This window comes from Podarcis muralis, chromosome 11, assembly GCF_964188315.1.
Source record: "Podarcis muralis chromosome 11, rPodMur119.hap1.1, whole genome shotgun sequence".
Taxonomy (NCBI): Eukaryota; Metazoa; Chordata; class Lepidosauria; order Squamata; family Lacertidae; genus Podarcis; species Podarcis muralis.
In genome coordinates this window covers 66731680-66748792 of record NC_135665.1, presented here as the reverse complement: position 1 = coordinate 66748792, position 17113 = coordinate 66731680, and the positions used below count along the sequence as shown (strand labels likewise).

Genomic DNA, 17113 nt, shown 5'->3' with positions numbered 1-17113 from the left:
GAAATGATTAATTTAGCAACTAGCATCAGGCAGAGAGCAGGCCGGAAAAACAGAGGGGCATCAACACAGAGCAAGGAACAAACAGCTACAACTTTACTCCATTAAGAAAGGAGCAAAGGGGAACCAACTTTTAATCTGTTTCCCTGCGGTAAAGAAAGATGGCAAACTGCTGGTGGCTGTTCTTCCGTTGGGAAGGAGCTTTTTGGGGCTGGGGGAGCTCCGATTTCCCCTGCAGACCCCGCCCGGGGAATAAGTAGCTGGTCGTGGCTCAGTGCGAGGGGCTACTAAGAGTGAGCGGAAAGGGCTCCAGCAGCTGAGTGCGGATCTCTGAAGGTGCAGGGAACCAATAGGGGCAGAAAGTCCGGCCTGAAGGCTAGAGAACCAGAAGGACTTCCACGTCTGTCCGGAATGCCAGGAAGGCGCCCCACGCCCAGGAACAGGAGGGCAGCTCGGCCCTGGAAGCGCCGGCCAAGGGTCGCCAAAGTGGGACCCGCACCGTCCAGGGCCGGGCGCGCAGCCCCGCGAGTCGGGAGCGACTCAGCCTAACGGGAGAGCCTTGCAGAAGCGGCTGCAAAGCGTCGGGGAAGCAGCCCCGTCGGAGGAAAGGCGGGAGCAGGACTGGCCGCGGCACTTCGCCAAGCCACGCGCTCCGCCTCCGCGCTCCCGTCTCGCGCGCAGCCCGCCGAAGGCAAAAGCCCGACAGGCAGCGGGGCCTCGACGGCTGCGAGGCCGACCGTGGCGAGCGAAGGGCCGGCCGGGCTGCGGGGAGGGAAGCGGCGCCCGCCGGAGACTCTGCAGGGCGGCAGCCTGCCGCTCGCCGGGGCGGAACTCGGCCGGGCCTGATTCACTTCCTGCCCAAGGGGCGCCCTCGAGGGCCGCGCCCAAGCCCAGGCGGCGACCCTCCGCTTCCCGGGCGAGGGAGCCCCGACGAGGTGGTCGCCACCGCGGGAATGGGAGGGTTGCGCACATCTGGAAGTCACGTGCAAGCAGCCGGGACCGGCCAGAGCAGGAGGAAGCCGAGACCCTCCGGGAGGCGGTCTCCGCCCGCCCCGTCCCGCTCGGAGCCTCGCCCCGCGCCCACGCGCCGCCCCGTCCTCCCCCCCCCCCGCCCGTGCCCCGCGGGGCAGAGACCCTTCCTCCCCGCCGGAGAGCTCTTCCCGAGGGCGGCGGAGCCCGCCTGGGCCCGGCCCCGAGGCTACGGAAAAGCCGTCGGGCAGGAAGCCAGGAGGGCGGGACCTGCCCTGCCCCAGCCGCGCTGCGCCCAGAGGCGGCCGGGATGCGCCTGGCACGCGAGCGGGAGGCGGCCGGGGCGGCACTGGGGCACCCGCGGGCCGAGGGAGGAGTCGCGCGGAGCGGGAAGGGACCGGCCGGCGGAGCCAGACCCGACGGAGCCCGGACGCGGACGCCGCCCCGCCGCCGCCGCTCGACTTCTTCTTTCTCCCTCCCTCCCCGCCCGCCCCGCTCCCGAAGGCACCCCCGGGGGGGGCGCCTGCTCCTCCTCGGCCCCCCAACTCCTCTCCGGATGAAGGGAAAGAGAGTCGCCTCCCGCCCCCCGGAATGAGGCGGGGGGCGCCTTCCTACCTGGGGGGACGCGGCGGCGGCGGCGGCGGCGGCTCCTGCGGGGCGCGACTGGCTTCTGGGGGAGGAGCGCCGAGGGGCGGGAGCGCGACCTCCCCTCCTCCTCCTCCTCCGGGTCCCCCGGACCCGCCCCCCGGCCGAGGGAAAAGCGCCGCCCGCCCCGTCTGCCCGCGGCGCAGGCGCAGAGCCGAGAGGAAGCCGCCGCGGCCATGTTGGGTGCGGGCGCCGGGTGGCGGCGCCCTCGGCCAATCAGCTGGCGCGACGAAGCCTCAGTGCGCTGAGCAGAGGCGGAGCAGGCTCTCCCCGGGTCGCTCCCTCCCCAGACACGCGTCTGGCTGCGTCTTGGGGAGACCAGAGCAACGCGTGGGAAGGCTCGGGTCTGGTAGGGACGGAAAGGCGTCGGCGACGGAGGCAGGGGAGAAGCCCCTCTCAGCTGAGGACAGGGCCAAATTCAGCAAACAAAGGCCATCGCATGTCCCTCTGGACAGAGGTGCTTACAAGCCGAACACCAGTGTCCTGGAAGAAGCAAGGAGCACCGGTGTCGAAGCAATTGTTCTGCCACATCAACTTCGTGGGACTGGTCATGTGCGGGTGCCTGATTCTCGTCTTCCAAAGCAGCTACTCCAGAAATAGTACCTCGGGTTAAGAACTTTGCTTCAGGATGAGAAAGAGAAATCATGCTCTAGCAGCGGGAGGCCCCATTAGCTAAAGTGGTGCTTCAGGTTAAGAAGAGTTTCAGGTTAAGAACGGACCTCCAGAATGAATTAAGTACTTAACCTGAGGTACCACTGTACTGGTGGGCAACAAAAGGTTTAAAGATGCTCTCAAGGCCAATCTTTAAACATGTAGTATAAACACTGACAGTTGGGAAACACTGGCCTATGAGCGCACCAACTGAGATGTCATGGACTTTGAAGACACTCGAACTCAGGACTCAAGGGAGAAAGGTGCTAAGAGGAAGGCATGCTTGGCAAACCCTCACCGTGATCAACTCCTGCCTGGAAACCTCTGTCCCCACTGTGGAAGGAGGTGTGGATCCAGAATTGACCTCCACAGTCACTTACGGACTCGCAGCTAGGACCATGTTCAGGGGAGACAATCTTACTCAGTTCGGAGGATCACCAAAGAAAGGAAGAAGCAGCTTACAAGCCTCAAGACCTGAAGGGCCGCCTCTCCCCCCAGGAAGGGACCCAGGCTCTGCCATCCTCCTCCTCCTCCTTCGAGAGGATCAGAGAAGGCAACACCAGAACAGGCCTTGGCTCTCCGTTTGGGGGAATGCTCTCCCCAAGGAGGTTCAGCTGGTGCCTTCATGATCCATATGTAGGAGCCAGGCCTTTGAGTGATTAACATTAAATATGTGTGTGGGAAAGCCTTCTGTCTGGTCAACGACCCAGTTAAAAAGCTGGACTGTTCTTCCTGCAACTAACCAATTTCTGATCCCCAAGAGAATTTCTCTTCCTATTCCTTGGCTGCTAAATTTACCCAGGAGTCTTTGGTGAGGGGTTTTGTCAAAAGCTTTTTGAAAGTCCAAGGACTGGATCACCTCTACATGGATGCATGTTAAAGAACTTCTTCTTGTTGGTCTTAATGCTTTTAGCAACATGTTCCTCAAAAGATTTTTCTTAAAGCACCCTTGCCCTTTTTTGGCCAGAGTTTTGTGTTCTTTTTCTGCTCTATTCATTTGGACAACAGTTCCAATTTTTTAAGGGACGCTTTCTTGCCTCTCATAGTTTATTTGACTGGTCTTTGTGGTATGTTCCCTGATCGGTGGTACACACTCCTCTTGAGTTTCTAATACTGTGTTAAAAAAACAACAACACTCCCAAGCATTTTGGAGTGATTTGACCTTCTTGACTTCACATTTCAACTTCCTTTTTACCAGCCTTCTCATTCTGGGGAATTTTCCTTTTTGAAATCAAATGTGACTGCGTTGGATTTTCTTAGCAATTGGCCATTTACATGTAGATTTAATTTAACAGTGGTATGATCACTTCTTCTGCAGCAAATATTCCCACTTCTGCAAACATTTTTTGCACCTATATTGGCTGGTTTCAGAGGCAATGGAATAGGCTGGTATTCCTTACCCTAATGCAACACAATTAGACTTGTTCACACTGGAATAAAAGGCATCTCTCTATTTTGGTAACATTTTTTGGAGACAGGCCAGATCTGCATACCAGACACTGCTCTTACCCACTCCCTATCTTGCAACAAGACGCTCATGTCTCCTTATAAAAATAAAACATTAAATCGGCCTGAGTTAACCAATCCACCTTTGTAGATTAGTTATATATTTAAAGCATATACTACGTTTAACATTGAAACTTTTAGTATGCTCAGATGTGAGCCACACACTGCCTTGTATCATTTTTGATAATATGTCTAAAAGGTAAAGGTACCCCTGACCATTAGGTCCAGTTGTGGGCGACTCTTAGGGTTGCGGCACTCATCTCAAGCCAGCGTTTGTCCACAGACAGCTTCTGGGTCATGTGGCCAGCTTCTGGTGAACCAGAGCAGCGCATGGAAATGCCGTTTACCTTCCTGCCAGAGCAGTACCTATTTATCTACTTTCACTTGACATGCTTTCAAGCTGCTAGGTGGACAGGAGCAGGGACTGAACAATGGGAGCTCAACCCATCGCGGGGATTTGAACCACCAACCTCGCATCCTGATCAAATTTGCAGATGACACCAAACTGGGAGGGGTGGCTAACACCCCAGAGGACAGGATCACACTTCAAAACGACCTTGACAGATTAGAGAACTGGGCCAAAACAAACAAGATGAATTTTAACAGGGAGAAATGTAAAGTATTGCACTTGGGCAAAAAAAATGAGAGGCACAAATACAAGATGGGTGACACCTGGCTTGAGAGCAGTACATGTGAAAAGGATCTAGGAGTCTTGGTTGACCACAAACTTGACATGAGCCAACAGTGTGACGCGGCAGCTAAAAAAGCCAATGCAATTCTGGGCCTCATCAATAGGAGTATAGCATCTAGATCAAGGGAAGTAATAGTGCCACTGTATTCTGCTCTGGTCAGACCTCACCTGGAGTACTGTGTCCAGTTCTGGGCACCACAGTTCAAGAAGGACACTGACAAACTGGAACGTGTCCAGAGGAGGGCAACCAAAATGGTCAAAGGCCTGGAAATGATGCCTTATGAGGAACGGCTAAGGGAGCTGGGCATGTTTAGCCTGGAGAAGAGGAGGTTAAGGGGTGATATGATAGCCATGTTCAAATATATAAAAGGATGTCACATAGAGGAGGGAGAAAGGCTGTTTTCTGCTGCTCCAGAGAAGCGGACACGGAGCAATGGATCCAAACTACAAGAAAGAAGATTCCACCTAAACATTAGGAAGAACTTCCTGACAGTAAGAGCTGTTCGACAGTGGAATTTGCTGCCAAGGAGTGTGGTGGAGTCTCCGTCTTTGGAGGTCTTTAAGCAGAGGCTTGACAACCAGATGTCAGGAGTGCTCTGATGGTGTTTCCTGCTTGGCAGGGGGTTGGACTCGATGGCCCTTGTGGTCTCTTCCAACTCTATGATTCTATGATTCTATGATCAGTAAGCCCAAATCTCAGTGGTTTAGATCACTGTGCCACCCGTGCCTGCATAACTTCTATCCAGATGTTGGCATCTGTCTCAGGAGACAATGGAGGAGAAAGGCGTCTTTGGGGATGAAGTCAAACTGGGCGAAGGTTACAGCTCCTGCTGTGGTTGTAGAGACCCATGTGGGAGAGACATGTTTTCATGTAGCTGGGGCAGAGGAAGGCGCCTGGTTGTGCTAATGCAGATGCACCGCTGCATTTATTATTATAGGAGTGCAGAGAGAAGAATTTATTATTTATATGCTTCCCATCTGACTGGCTAACTCCCCTCCAATGTGACGGCCACTAGGCAGTAGAGATCTTGCCCCCTCCCCAATTATATTCTACTACGTTTTTGTAATTTCCTTTCAAGATCAAATCAGTATTCTTTTGATCTGTGGTTGTGGAGCCCCTAGAAGGCATGGGGCCCCTAGGTCAGTGCCCACTCTGCCTACTTCAGGCTTCTTCAACCTCAGCTGCCCTCTAGATGTTTTTGGCCTACAACTCCCATGATCCCTAGCTAGCAGGACCAGTGGTCAGGGATGGTGGGGATTGTAGTCTCAAAACATCTGGGGGGCCGAGGTTGAGGAAGCCTGGCCTACTTAGTAATCTGGCACTGCTTCCACAGCTGTTACAGAGGAAACTCAAGTGAAAAACTGAACTGTCCGGCTCCGTTTCTGCTGCATAGAAATCAGGCTTCAGTTTGTCCCCCAAGCAAAACAAAGTTGTCACACTCCAGATTGGCTCAGCATCAACCCATCTCACACCTAGTCCTGGGGGCCGCACAATGTGAAGTCCAGTGTCGCCCCCTTTCTGGCCGGTTCTAGGGCACAGTCCTTTCGGGGATTCACTGAACACCCTAAGAGCCTGTGGGCATCGGAGTTCTCGGTTCCGTTTGCTGCGGGGATTTCTGGATCAAGGTGCTGAGCCGCATCCCGGGCAGAATGCCTCTCCCAGAGCCGTTCAGGAAGCACCACTGCATAGCTGTCAACTTCTCCCTTTTCTTGCGAGGAATCCTATTCGGAATAAGGGAATTTCCCTTTAAAAAAGGGGAAAGGTGACAGTTATGCACCGCTTTCAGATGTGGACACCTCGAAATCCCCGCGCCACGAAGAGCAGGGCCCGCGGGAAGCTGCCGGAGTCAAGCCTCGCGGGTCCATCCCGCTCCGCTGTGTCCCCCACACGGGCCGGCAGCAGCTCTCTGGCCTTTCTCGCTGGGGACCTGGCCAGCCCGCCTTCCGTCTGCTGAGCAGAGCCTCTGCCTCGGAGCAGTGGCCTTTATTTAGTTTAGTTTAGTTTAGTTTAGTTTAGTTTAGTTTTTAGTTTTCTATACCGCTTTATATTTTTCAGAAAAATCTCAAAGCACTTTACAGCATATTACATCAACAAAACATCAATAAAAAAAGGAAGTCAAATATAGAGTACACAGTCAAAGCAACATAGCAGAAAACTAAAGTATTATCTTACAGCTTTTCAACTCAAACATTACAAAGCTCAGCCCCAGAATAACCTCTTCCTTCCCCCCGGGCGGAGCTGGAGCGAGGGAGGGAGCTCCCTCTGACGGCAGATCCGAGCCCCGCCCCTCCAGGCCCGGCCGGCCGAAGGGGGTTTCCCGGCCGCGAGCGACACTCGCCTCGGCCAATGCGGCCCCGGCCTCTCCGCCGCTTCGCCAATCAGTGCGCGGGGAGGGCGGGCCCCGGCCAGTTCCTGCACTCGAGTGACGTCGCTTTTGCTGCGTTGGAAGGAGAGCGGAGGAGACGGAGCGGAGGCGCCGCGGGCCGCGCAGGTGGGTGGGGTCCCGTCGGGGTCCCGGGGCTTCCCTTCTCCCCGTCCCCAGCAGAGCTGCCCCCGGGACCCCTCCCGCCCGGTCCTTTCTCTCCAGGGGACCCAGGAGTCCGGCGCCGCCCCGCCCTCTCTGGGGCCCCGACGGCGCGCCCCAGCCTCGGCCGCGACGGGGCGGCGGCTGCCACTGCCTCCTCCGGGCTCCGGCCGGGGCGCAGCTGTCCGCCCCCACGGGGGCTCCTGTTTCCGAGGGGGAGGGCAGCCTCGGCTCGAAACCCCACGTCCGGGGGGCAGCCAAGCCCGGAGGGGTGACCTACCGGAGCCCGTTGGGCAACCTGGTGGTCCTGGGAAGGGAGCGAGCGCCCGGCTGGCCCCTTCGGCCTTTGCGGAATCCTAGACGGACAGAAGTGGGCAGTTGGGAGGGACCTTCGAGGGGCATCTAGCCCACCCCCCTGCAATGCAGGGGTCACAACAAAAGCATCCCTGACAGGTTTCTACGCGACCTCGGATTCAAAGCCTCCAGCCGAAGTGAAGGACGACCCTTTTTGTGCCCCACCTGCCCAGCTGGGACTCAGCAGAGAAGCGCCTTCCTTCAGTTCTGGGAGCATCTCCTTGAGGACAGGTAAGCAAAATGGGGGGAGCCCAAAGCCCCCTCCCTGCAGGCCCCTGCTTTTCATCCGCTCCTCCTCTGCACAGCTGCCTCTGTGGTGGCAGGACGGGGGGGGGGGGGTGTGAGTGAGAAAGAGAGAGCTCACCCTCCAGATCTCTGGGGCACAACCTCAGGTGCCCAAGCTGTCTGCGTCTGACAATGTTATGGAAATTAATGATGTGCCGTTATAAACATACAGGAATGAGTGCATTTGCAAATACACATGCCCAGGTGTGCCAACTGGAATTTTTTTTTGGGGGGGGGGACACACACCCAGGTAAGCCCCGTCCCACAGAATCGATCACATGACGCAGTGCATGCACACCATATGAATGGCAATGCCCATTAACTTTGGGGGTGCCTGGCCTAAAAAAAAATATTGGGGGGGGGGGCTGAAGGGACCTTGGCCTCTAGGCGTCGCTCCTCTGCCCTTGTCGACAAAACACCACAGCCTCTGCATGCAACTCCAGGTAATGCAATAGGAGCTGTTGTGGAAATGGACTTTGCAACATAACTTGGTGCAATATCACTTTTACCGGTAACACCTGAGGTGGAATAGACAGAGAGCAATACGGCAGCCGAGTTTCACCTTTGTCAGTCACAAAGCAGGAAATGGTTTCTGAGCCTCCTCTCTCTGTAAAACTGGTTTTAGAGGTATTGATAACTCTGCATGATGTGTGAAAACAGGTTCTGGAGTCAAGGTATTCACCATTTCAAAATAAGGCTGGCCAGGGAAAGGGAGTCAGTAAATGTTGACAGGCAGGAGACAAGCTACACTCTCAAATTTCTCTTTCTGTGATGCTTGTATGGTTCTTTTAGTGGGTTTTGCTTAAGGGGTTGAGGGAAGCTTTTAAAAGCTGTTATTCACCTTTGTTCTGGGTCGTCCTCACCTCCTTGTAAAGTGGGGGGGGGGGGCTCTGTTGCAATAGAAAAATAAAAATCTGCCTGCTTAGACTGGGTCCTGCCTCCAGTCCTCCTTCTCTGACCATTCATGGACATTGGGGACTCTCTTAATGGGGAGCTGGACTGCGAAATCTAACCTCAGTTTTTCATGTAACAATGGCCGTTGCCCATTGGTGGAATTGGCACTACATGATACCCCTTCTGCTTTCCTCAGCACTCAGTCATTTAGTGTGACAGCATCTACACCCTGGAACTCCCTGCCTATTGATATCCGGCAGGTGCCTTGTACTCTTTTTGGAGCCTGCTAAAAACATTCTTTTTTTGACAAGCCTACCCTGAAAATGCTTAGAAAGTTGATGTGAATTTTAACCAGTTTTAATATTTTAACTTTCTGTATTTTTAAAGTGCTCTTGTAATTTTTTCTTGATTTTCTTGTTTTATCTTTTTGTAAAGCTGAGGTTGAGTTTTTCTGAGCAAACAAGTGGAGTACATGTTCAAATAAATAATCTGTCTTCCTTGGGGTCTCCTGGCCCTCTGCCTGACCCTGACACCCTCTGTCTCCCTCCCTCCCTCCCTCCAGATGTTGTGCCCAGAGGAAATGGCTTCTCTGGCCGATGAGGATCTCCTTGACTTCCTCCTCCAGGACGGAGGTCCCTCAGCTGATTTGGGCAAGGGAGGCTTCCTGCCAGAAGACTGGGACTTTCCAGGGCCCGAGGTGAGTGCCAGCTGCCTTGGGCAAGCCAGGGGTGGGGTTGCTGCTGCTCCAGCCCCCCCCCCCCCCCGCCTCACGACCTCCTTTCCCTCCAGGCCTTGGGCGAGGAGGAGGTGGACGACTTTCTGAGGTGCCTCCTGAGCCCTTTTGCAGAAGAGTCCAGCGGTTCGCCGGACCCCTCCCCTCCTCACAGCAGCAGCAGCAGCCTTGCTGAAGAGCAGAACTTCTCCTGCAGCCCTGGAAGCTGGGAGGGGTCCCCCACTGGCAGCCCCGCCGGCTCTGAAAGTGTCCAGTCCGACCACAACTACTCCCTGCACCCTGCGCTGCCTGGGCCCCTCGAAGGTCCTGCGCTGGAGAGCACCAGCTCCTCCTCGGATGTGGGCGACGGGGATGTTGCCATTGACCTGGGTGAGTGCCCAGGGCATCTGGGGGGTCCATGCAATGTCCTTTGGGGCAGGCGCTGAGCTGGGCCAGAGCAGGCAGGCATTGCTCTGAGATTTCCCCTGTGCTTGCTGACCTGGTGCTGCAGAACCTCTCTCTCTCCTTCCCTCCCTCCATCTCTCTCTGAGTAGCTTCTTTAGGACCAGGAAGGAGAGAGTAGGAAGAGATGGACAGTTCCATCAGCAGAGAGAATCAAGGGGTATCTGGACTGGGACTAGTGCTTTAATAATAATAATAATAATAATAATAAAAAATAATAAACAACTTATTTATTTATACCCCGCCCAACCGGCTAGGTTTCCCCAGCCACTCTGGGCAGCTTCCAACAAAAGATTAAAAATACATTAAAACATCAGTCATAAAAAACTTCCCTAAACAGGGCTGCCTTCAGATGTCTTCTAAAAGTCAGGCGGTTGTTTATTTCCTTCCTGGTGGGAGGGCATTCCACAGGCCGGGCGCCACCACCGAGAAGGCCCTCTGCCTGGTTCCCTGTAACCTCACTTCTCACAGGGAGGGAAGCACCAGAAGGCCCTCGGGAGATGGACCCCGGTGTCCGGGGTGGAGACGCTCCTTCCGGTCTACTGGGCCAAAGCCTCCAGAGCAGGAGAAAACAAGCTGGCTCCATCTTTGATTTGTCACTCCTGCTTGGGAGCTTCCCTGGGGCAGGAGGAGGATGCTGGACAAGGAGGCCCACTGCCCTGGTCTGACTCGCGGCCGGTCACTCTCTCTGCCCCCCAATCTTCCCCCCCCCCTTGTAGGGAGCTGCCATCGCCCTGAGCAGGGTCTGATGGGCTGGAGAGCTGTTCCCTTTGGGATGCCTTGGAAGGGGAGAGGCAGCGGTCGTGCTTGTTGTTTGCACACACCTTTTCCAGTGGCCAATTAGCCCCCACTTCCTCACATGCGCAGAGCGCCCTCCTCAGTGGGCAGGTGCATAGTAATGGACGCATGGAGAATGCAAGCGGTGAGGGAATGAAATGCAAAAAGCAAGGGATTGCCCCGCGGTGAAACCGTTTCTGTGACCTCATTCACGAAGGAGCGTTGGCAGTGCTGATTTGGGGCCCGATCTGTTTTGGGGCCAGGAGCAGCCTCTTTCTTGGCTGGTGTGTGGAATTGGGGTGGAGCCACAAGCGCTGCCATGTTTCATGACATCCTTGCACCTCCCGGGGCAAAGTGTGCCAGGGAAGGAGAGCAGAGGGGGGTGTCCCCCCCCCCCGGCAAGCCTGGGCCCTCTGGCCTCCTGGCCCCTTCCACCCCTGACTGTGTGGCCCCCTTTCCTCTTCCAGAGATGTGGGAGATCATGGAGACTTCGTCAGAGTCCTGCTGCAGCGATCGGGACAGTGCTCTCCCGGTCACAGTTTCCATTGAGGAACCGACACCCCAGCCAAGTGGGGGGGACCTGCAGGTACGAGACGGCCGTGTGCCCCCCTCCGCCCCCAATATGCCTGGCTCTCGGGAGAGGCTCCCACAGGGGCTTCTCTTCTCCTGCCTCTTGGGGGGTGCAGCTTGGCAGACCCCCACCCAGCCCCACCTCTGAACTTGGTGCTTTTCAGTTTGACTTCCCTCCGCTGATTCTGACGGATGAGGAGAAGAAGCTTCTGGAGAAAGAGGGCGTCTCGATCCCTTCCAACCTGCCGCTGACCAAGGTGGGTGCCACAAACTCTGCACGTGTGCGTGCGCACCCTTGCCCTGAGGTGCGCTTCTGGGCACGGTGGGCAGAGGCAAGTGGGAAATGGGGGTGTAATTCCTGGCTGCCTGCTTCTCCCATGGGGGGGGGGGTGGGTGCAAGGGGCATTTCTGGATGGGTTCTCTGTTTTTCTCGGGAACGGTGAGGTCTAGGTGCTTGATCCAGTGCCCTTCCTACCAGGGGGTGGTGCCTTTGCAGCCGGCCTCCTGTACTTCCCGGGGTGAATGCCCCTTGGGTTTTTTGGGGGGGCACATCCTCTTTGCTCCTGGAGGAGGCTTGCTGGCTGCCAGCCTGGCCTTGCCTGACCCTCAGAGCCCTGTGTGCTGCAGGCCGAGGAGCGGGTCCTGAAGAGAGTTCGCCGGAAGATCCGGAACAAGCAGTCGGCCCAGGACAGCCGGCGCCGGAAGAAGGTCTACGTGGACAGCCTGGAGAGCAGGTGAGGAATCAGAATGGGGGAGTTGGAAGGGACCCCAGGGGGTCTGTGGCGGGCGTGGCGGCGCTTTTCCTCTCACGCCGTTGAGCCCGCTCTCACCTAGATAAATTGCCCCCACCTCACTGAACAACCCTTTACCTGAAGGTTTCTTTTCCTTTCCACTTCAAAATTCTAGCCCAGAGTTTCCTGCGGGGGACCTTTGTGAGGGGAAAACTAGAAAGTTGGAGTCTCAGACAGGTTTTCTTTAAATAAACAATAAAGCTTTATTTAAGGCAAGATAGCACATATGGATTAAACTTAGGTTACTTCCAGAATACAGTGCGATTTCACTTTAATTTGTCCTCAGTTGTTTTTGCGTTATAGGTTTGGTTCTTTCCTTCAGTCCTCCACCCCCTTTAACACTCCTGAGGCCCAAGGGCTCTCCACCCCCCCCCTCCCTTCACTGGGCTTGGGAGTTGCTTCTTCTCCCTAGAAGAATCTCTCCCCTCCGGACTAGATTGGAGTCCCAAGGAGCCTGTTCCTTTCCGGCTCCTTCTCCTCCTTGCTCAACATCGGCCTCTCTGTAAAATTCCAGTCTACTCCTCCCCCAGGAGTCCACACTCTGTCCTTCCCAATACGCTCAGAGCGGAAGTTGTTGTTTTCCAGAACCAGCTCTTTCTCCCTTTCACTCTTTCTCCCTCAACCTGCCTCCCTACCTGTCTCCCAGCCTCTCCAACCTCTTTCCAACCAACTCCCAGTTAACTCTTCTCAAATCCTCCTTTTAAACTCTTCCTCCTGGAACCTCGGCCAACCAGAGGCAGCCTTAAATCTTTGCTTCCTTAACCATTTGCTGGTAGGGAGAGAAAGGGGGGGGGGCAGAGAGAAACACTTGTTGATTCAACCTGTCCAGCAAAACCAACTTTTTCGTCACAGGGTCATGTAGCCCAGCCCCCTGCCATGCCAAAATGGCAGTGCAAGAGTCCCTGATAGGTGGCCATCTGACTTATGCTTCTAAACCTTCACTGAAGGAGCATCCACCACCACCCAAGGGAGTCCGGGGGGGGGGGGGAGTGGGGGGGCAGAGGCCTCTTGGGCATGGGGGGAGGGGGGGAGGCAGGCAGAGCAGAGGGGAGGGTTTCCTCAGCAGCGAGAGGGGGCTTTGCAGATCCAGGTGTGCTTCCCTGCCTTCCTGTCTTGGGGCTCCTCTGCCCCCCTGCTCCTGCACCTCCAAGGCCCCATCTGAGACCCCGGCTGCCAGGCCCCTCCTGACCCTCTTCCTCTCCTGTCCCTCCCTGCAGGGTCGTCGTCTGTACAGCCCAGAACAACGAACTTCAGAAGAAAGTCCAGCTGCTGCAGAAGCAGAACATGTGAGAGCCTCCTTTGCCTGGCAGGTCCCTGGGAAGGAGGGTGGGCTCCCCTGGGACCTTGCCACCACCTCCTCCCAAGGAGGGCCCTGGGGAGAACGGGGGGGGGGGGGTCTTCCAGCCCAAGGCGGAGAGCAAGGGGGCAGCCCCAGTGGCGCTTCCTCCTTCGCTGACTTCTGCCGCTGGCACAGTGCTTTGGGTTTTGTCATCTTGCTGTGCTGTGCCCACTGTGACAGCCCTGCGGAGGGAGGGAGGCCACTCCTGCTCCCATTTCATGGGCGGGGGCATTGAGGCCGAGAGGATGGCTGTCCCCAGGCTCCATAGCGCAGGGCAGAAACCCGCCCCTCCAGACCCGCATCCTCACTCAGGTCCCCTGGTCATGTTGGACCCTTCCTGGGAGGTGCGTCTGGCCGCAGAGCAGCAGAGCGGGGGCTCGGGGGCAGCGGGAGGCTGACCGGCTGCTCTGCCTCGCCTGCAGGTCTTTGCTGGAGCAACTGCGGAAGCTGCAAGCCCTGGTCCAGCACTCGACCACCAAGACCACCACGGCCAGCACCTGTGTCCTGGTGAGTTGCAGGACCCCCGCAGCCCCTTGGCTCAGCAATCCACCCCAGCCTGCTGGCCATTGTCCCCCCCCCCCCTTCTTGGCCAGAGGGGCTCCGCCTTGTTCCTGGGGGGAGAGGCATCTTCTGTCTGTCACTGGTGCCTCTGACTTCCAGCATTGAGGACTCCTGACTTCTGTGAGGTCCTGGTCCTCCTCCTCCTTGCCCCCCTTCCAGCCCCCCCCCCCCAGGTGCTGTGCTCTCCTGAGCTGCCCCCAGGCTGCCTGCCACCTGCCTTTGCAGCCCTTGCTGAGGGATGCCTGCCCTGGGCTCCCTCTCCTGGGGGGTTGGACTAGAAGACCCTTTGGGACCCCTCCAATGCCACAAGTCTCTGTTTCTGCGATAGGTCCTGGTCTTCTCCTTCTGCCTGATCCTTTGGCCCAGCTACTACCCCTTTGGAGGAAGCCAGCAGAAGCAGCTGGAGCTCCAGGGAGGTGAGTCTCCTCAAAGGGTGCAAAGGCGGCTCTTGCAAAAGCCACACGCCGCTGGGGAGGGGGTCGGGTGCAAGTTGGAAGGACATGGGAGCCCGCTTGCCTGGAAATGGACAGGCTGGCTCAGCAGCCCCTGAACCCCTCCTTCTTCTACTGGACAGAAAGCACCTCGGGCAAAGTTTTTCCTGGGATCTCCCCCCCCCCCCCAGCTGAACAGAGCAGCTCCCAGGGCACAGTGGCTTGTTGTCCTGAGACCCTCCGTTTGGCCTTTCCCTGAGGCATCACGAAGGGTCCGGCCCCTTGAAGTCCTTGCCACACATCTCACATGTCTAGCGCCTTCAGAAAATGAGGATTCTGTGGGGAAGAGGAAGAACCTTGATTCTGGAGTGAGCAGGGGGGGTGGGACTCTGTGGCAGCAGATAATGCAGTCAAGATCAGCCAGATCTCAGCTTGTTTTCTCTGACTGATAGTGGGCCTTGAATGGGAGCAGGGCTGTAAAAGCCAACCCCAACTTTGAGAGAGAGAGAGAGAGAGAGAGAGAGAGAGAGAGAGAGAGAGAGAGAGACGTTCTGGGTTCTGCAGCTCAGGGGCAGCCACACTATGACACTCAACATCTTCTTGAGTGGGAAAGAAGAGGGTCCAGCATTGTTGCGTTTAATTTCGGAAGAGGGAACTCCTCCAGGGAAGATGACCTAGAAGGGAGAGGCAGGAGGGCCAGGAAAAGCCCTGCATCTGGATCAGGCCCACAGCACGCCTTGCTCTCTTGGGAGCCAGCAATGTCCCCAGGGGACACCCCCAAGCTGAATGCCGGCTTAGGAGGTTTAGTGGTTGGCATAACAGAGGCTTGATTGAGTTGTATGCTAGAGAGAGTGAGGGGATGCCAGCAGGACTGAACCGCAGAGTCAAGGCCAGACAGGGGCTCCTCACCCCCTCTTGTACGCTCCCTTTGCCCTTGCAGTGCTGTCCCGGAGGCTGCGGGAATACCAGAGCAGCGTTGCCCAGCTCCAGCCAGTGGAAGCAGCCCCTGGCCTTGCCCCACCCTCCGCACTGAAGGCAGAGCCCACGGCCGCCCTGAAGGACGCAGCAGCGGGGAGCCTCAACCGGTCCCTGGAGGGCCACCGCAGCCCCCCCGCCGAGGCCCAGCCGCCCTCCAGCAGCAGCAGCAGCAACTCCTCCTCCGACCCCTCGGCTTCTCCGCAGGCAGAGGGGCTTCCTTTGCCCCCCGAGCACCAGCCTCTGGGGAAGGAGAGGGCCCTCCCGCCGGCCTCTGCCCACCCCCGAGAGCGGGGCTGGGTCGATCGCACCACCAGCGTGGTCATCCAGCCACGCCACTCGGATGAGATGTGAGGGCTCGGCCAGCAGCCCGTGAATGGCGGGACAGGCCGGCAGACGGGGGGGGGGGCTCCCGGCCTGCCACTTTTTTGCAGGGGGGAGAAGAGAAGCTGTGCCTGGTGCAGAGACAGAAGCATTTATTTAGCATCCTGGACCCTGGCACCTGGGGGGGGGGAGGCATCCTGCAGCTCATTGGGCGAGGGGGGGGGGTCCAAGAAACGGCTCCACTTCAGAGTCCGACTCTGGTCTTGGGGGGCCCAGAACTGAGCCATGGAGGCCTGGACTGTGGCTCTCGTGACACCCCCCTCCTGCACATGTACCCCTTGTGTGTCACCTGTAGTGGAAGCCTTCTGAGAAGCAGCCTCTTCCTCCCCCGGCCTTTGCTTGTATCTCTTAGGGTGCCTCCAGCCCCAGATTAGCAGTGGAGGGGGGCCCTTAGTGCAGGGGAACGAGCCCAAAGTGGGAGGGGTGCTATTTGCAGGTAGGGAGGCAGGCTGCTCCAGATGCATCGCCTTGGCATGCGTGGCCCCCACCCACAGAGCAGACCCCCCCCCCGTTCAATCCAGGCACCTGGAAGAGCAACTCCAGCATCTGCCCAAAGGATGTGCTTTCATTGCTGAGACCCCCTGAGACCCCCAGAAGCTGCTGCCCTGGATCCCTGAAGGCTCTTGCTGTGGGCAAGGGAACTCTCAGGCGGGGGGTTTCTGGGGAGACAGCGTCCGGCCTCCAAATGAGACACAAGGAATTGAGACAAGCAAGAGGGAGAGAGGGCCAGAAAGGCTTCCTCTGCCACCTCCAGGAGCTGCAGTCGAGCAGCCGTGGGCATGGGTGGGTGTGCAGAGCAGCCCCTTACCCATCCCGGGGGGGGGGGGGGAGATAGGCCTGGAGAGTAACCTGGAGCCCTTCTCCTTCCTTTTCACTGTTTAAATGGACTCTCTGCTTCTGTTTGTTTCATTGTTCTTGCTTTTATCTATTTTACCATTGAAAGAAGCTGGGTGGGGTGGGGAGGGTAATAGTTTAGCCCAGAATCTGGATGTAAATGTAAATAATAAATGACTACAAAATGGTTCTCCTGCCTTGTTTTGTGAGTAAAGCGGGGGAGGGGGGGGGATGACGATGGCCAGAAAATACTTCAGGATCCTTCCTAAAAACCAAGGGGGGAGGGTCCCAATAAGTGACTTCTGCTCCATGGGGGTGTGGGGTGGGGGGAGAAGGCAACCTGGCCCCAAATTTGTGTCGGGTTTACTCCTGAGCCTTTTCTTCTCTGAATATGTCCCGAAAGGCAGCGGGTACGGATCGTTCCTCAGTGTTCACTCCTGAAGCCTTTCTCAGTGAATGAGTCGAGCTGCCAGGCAGGCGAGGTTTGGGACCGAGAGCACGCCAGCTCAGGAGGCCAACGCTTCTGATGTGTGGCTTGGGTACCCCACACCTTGTCTGTAACAAAGGCTGGACAGAAGTCTCAGGAAATAATAAAGGAAAAAGGAACGAGGGCCAGGACTTCTGTGCAGACCTAGAAAAGTCCAGGCCAGAGCACAAGCAAGCCTGTCCCATTGCTAGTGCTTTCTTGGAGAATCATCTAGTCCAACCCCCCGTCCCCCCCCCCAAATATCAACCTCTGCTTAAAAACCTCCACAGGAGA

General features: G+C 56.9%; 2 protein-coding genes across 4 annotated transcripts in view; one reads left to right on the top strand and one right to left on the bottom strand.

The window, feature by feature from the left end:
• The window catches only part of TLN1 (talin 1), a 51845-nt gene extending 50120 nt beyond the window's left edge, over positions 1 to 1725 (bottom strand). For 2 of the 3 annotated variants that reach the window (XM_077936606.1, XM_028749552.2), the window contains exon 1: positions 1582 to 1725. The gene's annotated coding sequence lies outside the window, so the exon portion shown is untranslated. The remainder of the gene's footprint in view (positions 1 to 1581) is intronic. The other variant, XM_077936607.1, reaches the window with a different exon arrangement.
• Positions 1726 to 6797: 5072 nt separating this feature from the next.
• Positions 6798 to 16543, top strand: CREB3 (cAMP responsive element binding protein 3). The gene is made up of 11 exons (XM_028749034.2): positions 6798 to 6951; positions 7438 to 7569; positions 9080 to 9214; positions 9307 to 9619; positions 10936 to 11054; positions 11203 to 11295; positions 11666 to 11772; positions 13047 to 13115; positions 13591 to 13675; positions 14058 to 14145; positions 15101 to 16543. Exons 3-11 carry the CDS (start codon positions 9080 to 9082, stop codon positions 15487 to 15489), a joined length of 1398 nt encoding a protein of 465 aa, XP_028604867.2. The 5' UTR covers positions 6798 to 6951; positions 7438 to 7569; the 3' UTR covers positions 15490 to 16543.
• The last annotated feature ends 570 nt before the right edge of the window (positions 16544 to 17113 follow it).

What these genes read in the sequence shown, in the direction of transcription:
- CREB3 (XM_028749034.2), top strand. Translation starts at nt 9,080, where the DNA reads ATGTTGTGCCCAGAGGAAATGGCTTCTCTGGCCGATGAGGATCTCCTT. An exon ending in CAAGTGGGGGGGACCTGCAG is followed by an intron (nt 11,055 to 11,202) that starts GTACGAGACGGC and finishes GGTGCTTTTCAG; the next exon opens with TTTGACTTCCCTCCGCTGAT. An exon ending in CGGCCAGCACCTGTGTCCTG is followed by an intron (nt 13,676 to 14,057) that starts GTGAGTTGCAGG and finishes TTTCTGCGATAG; the next exon opens with GTCCTGGTCTTCTCCTTCTG.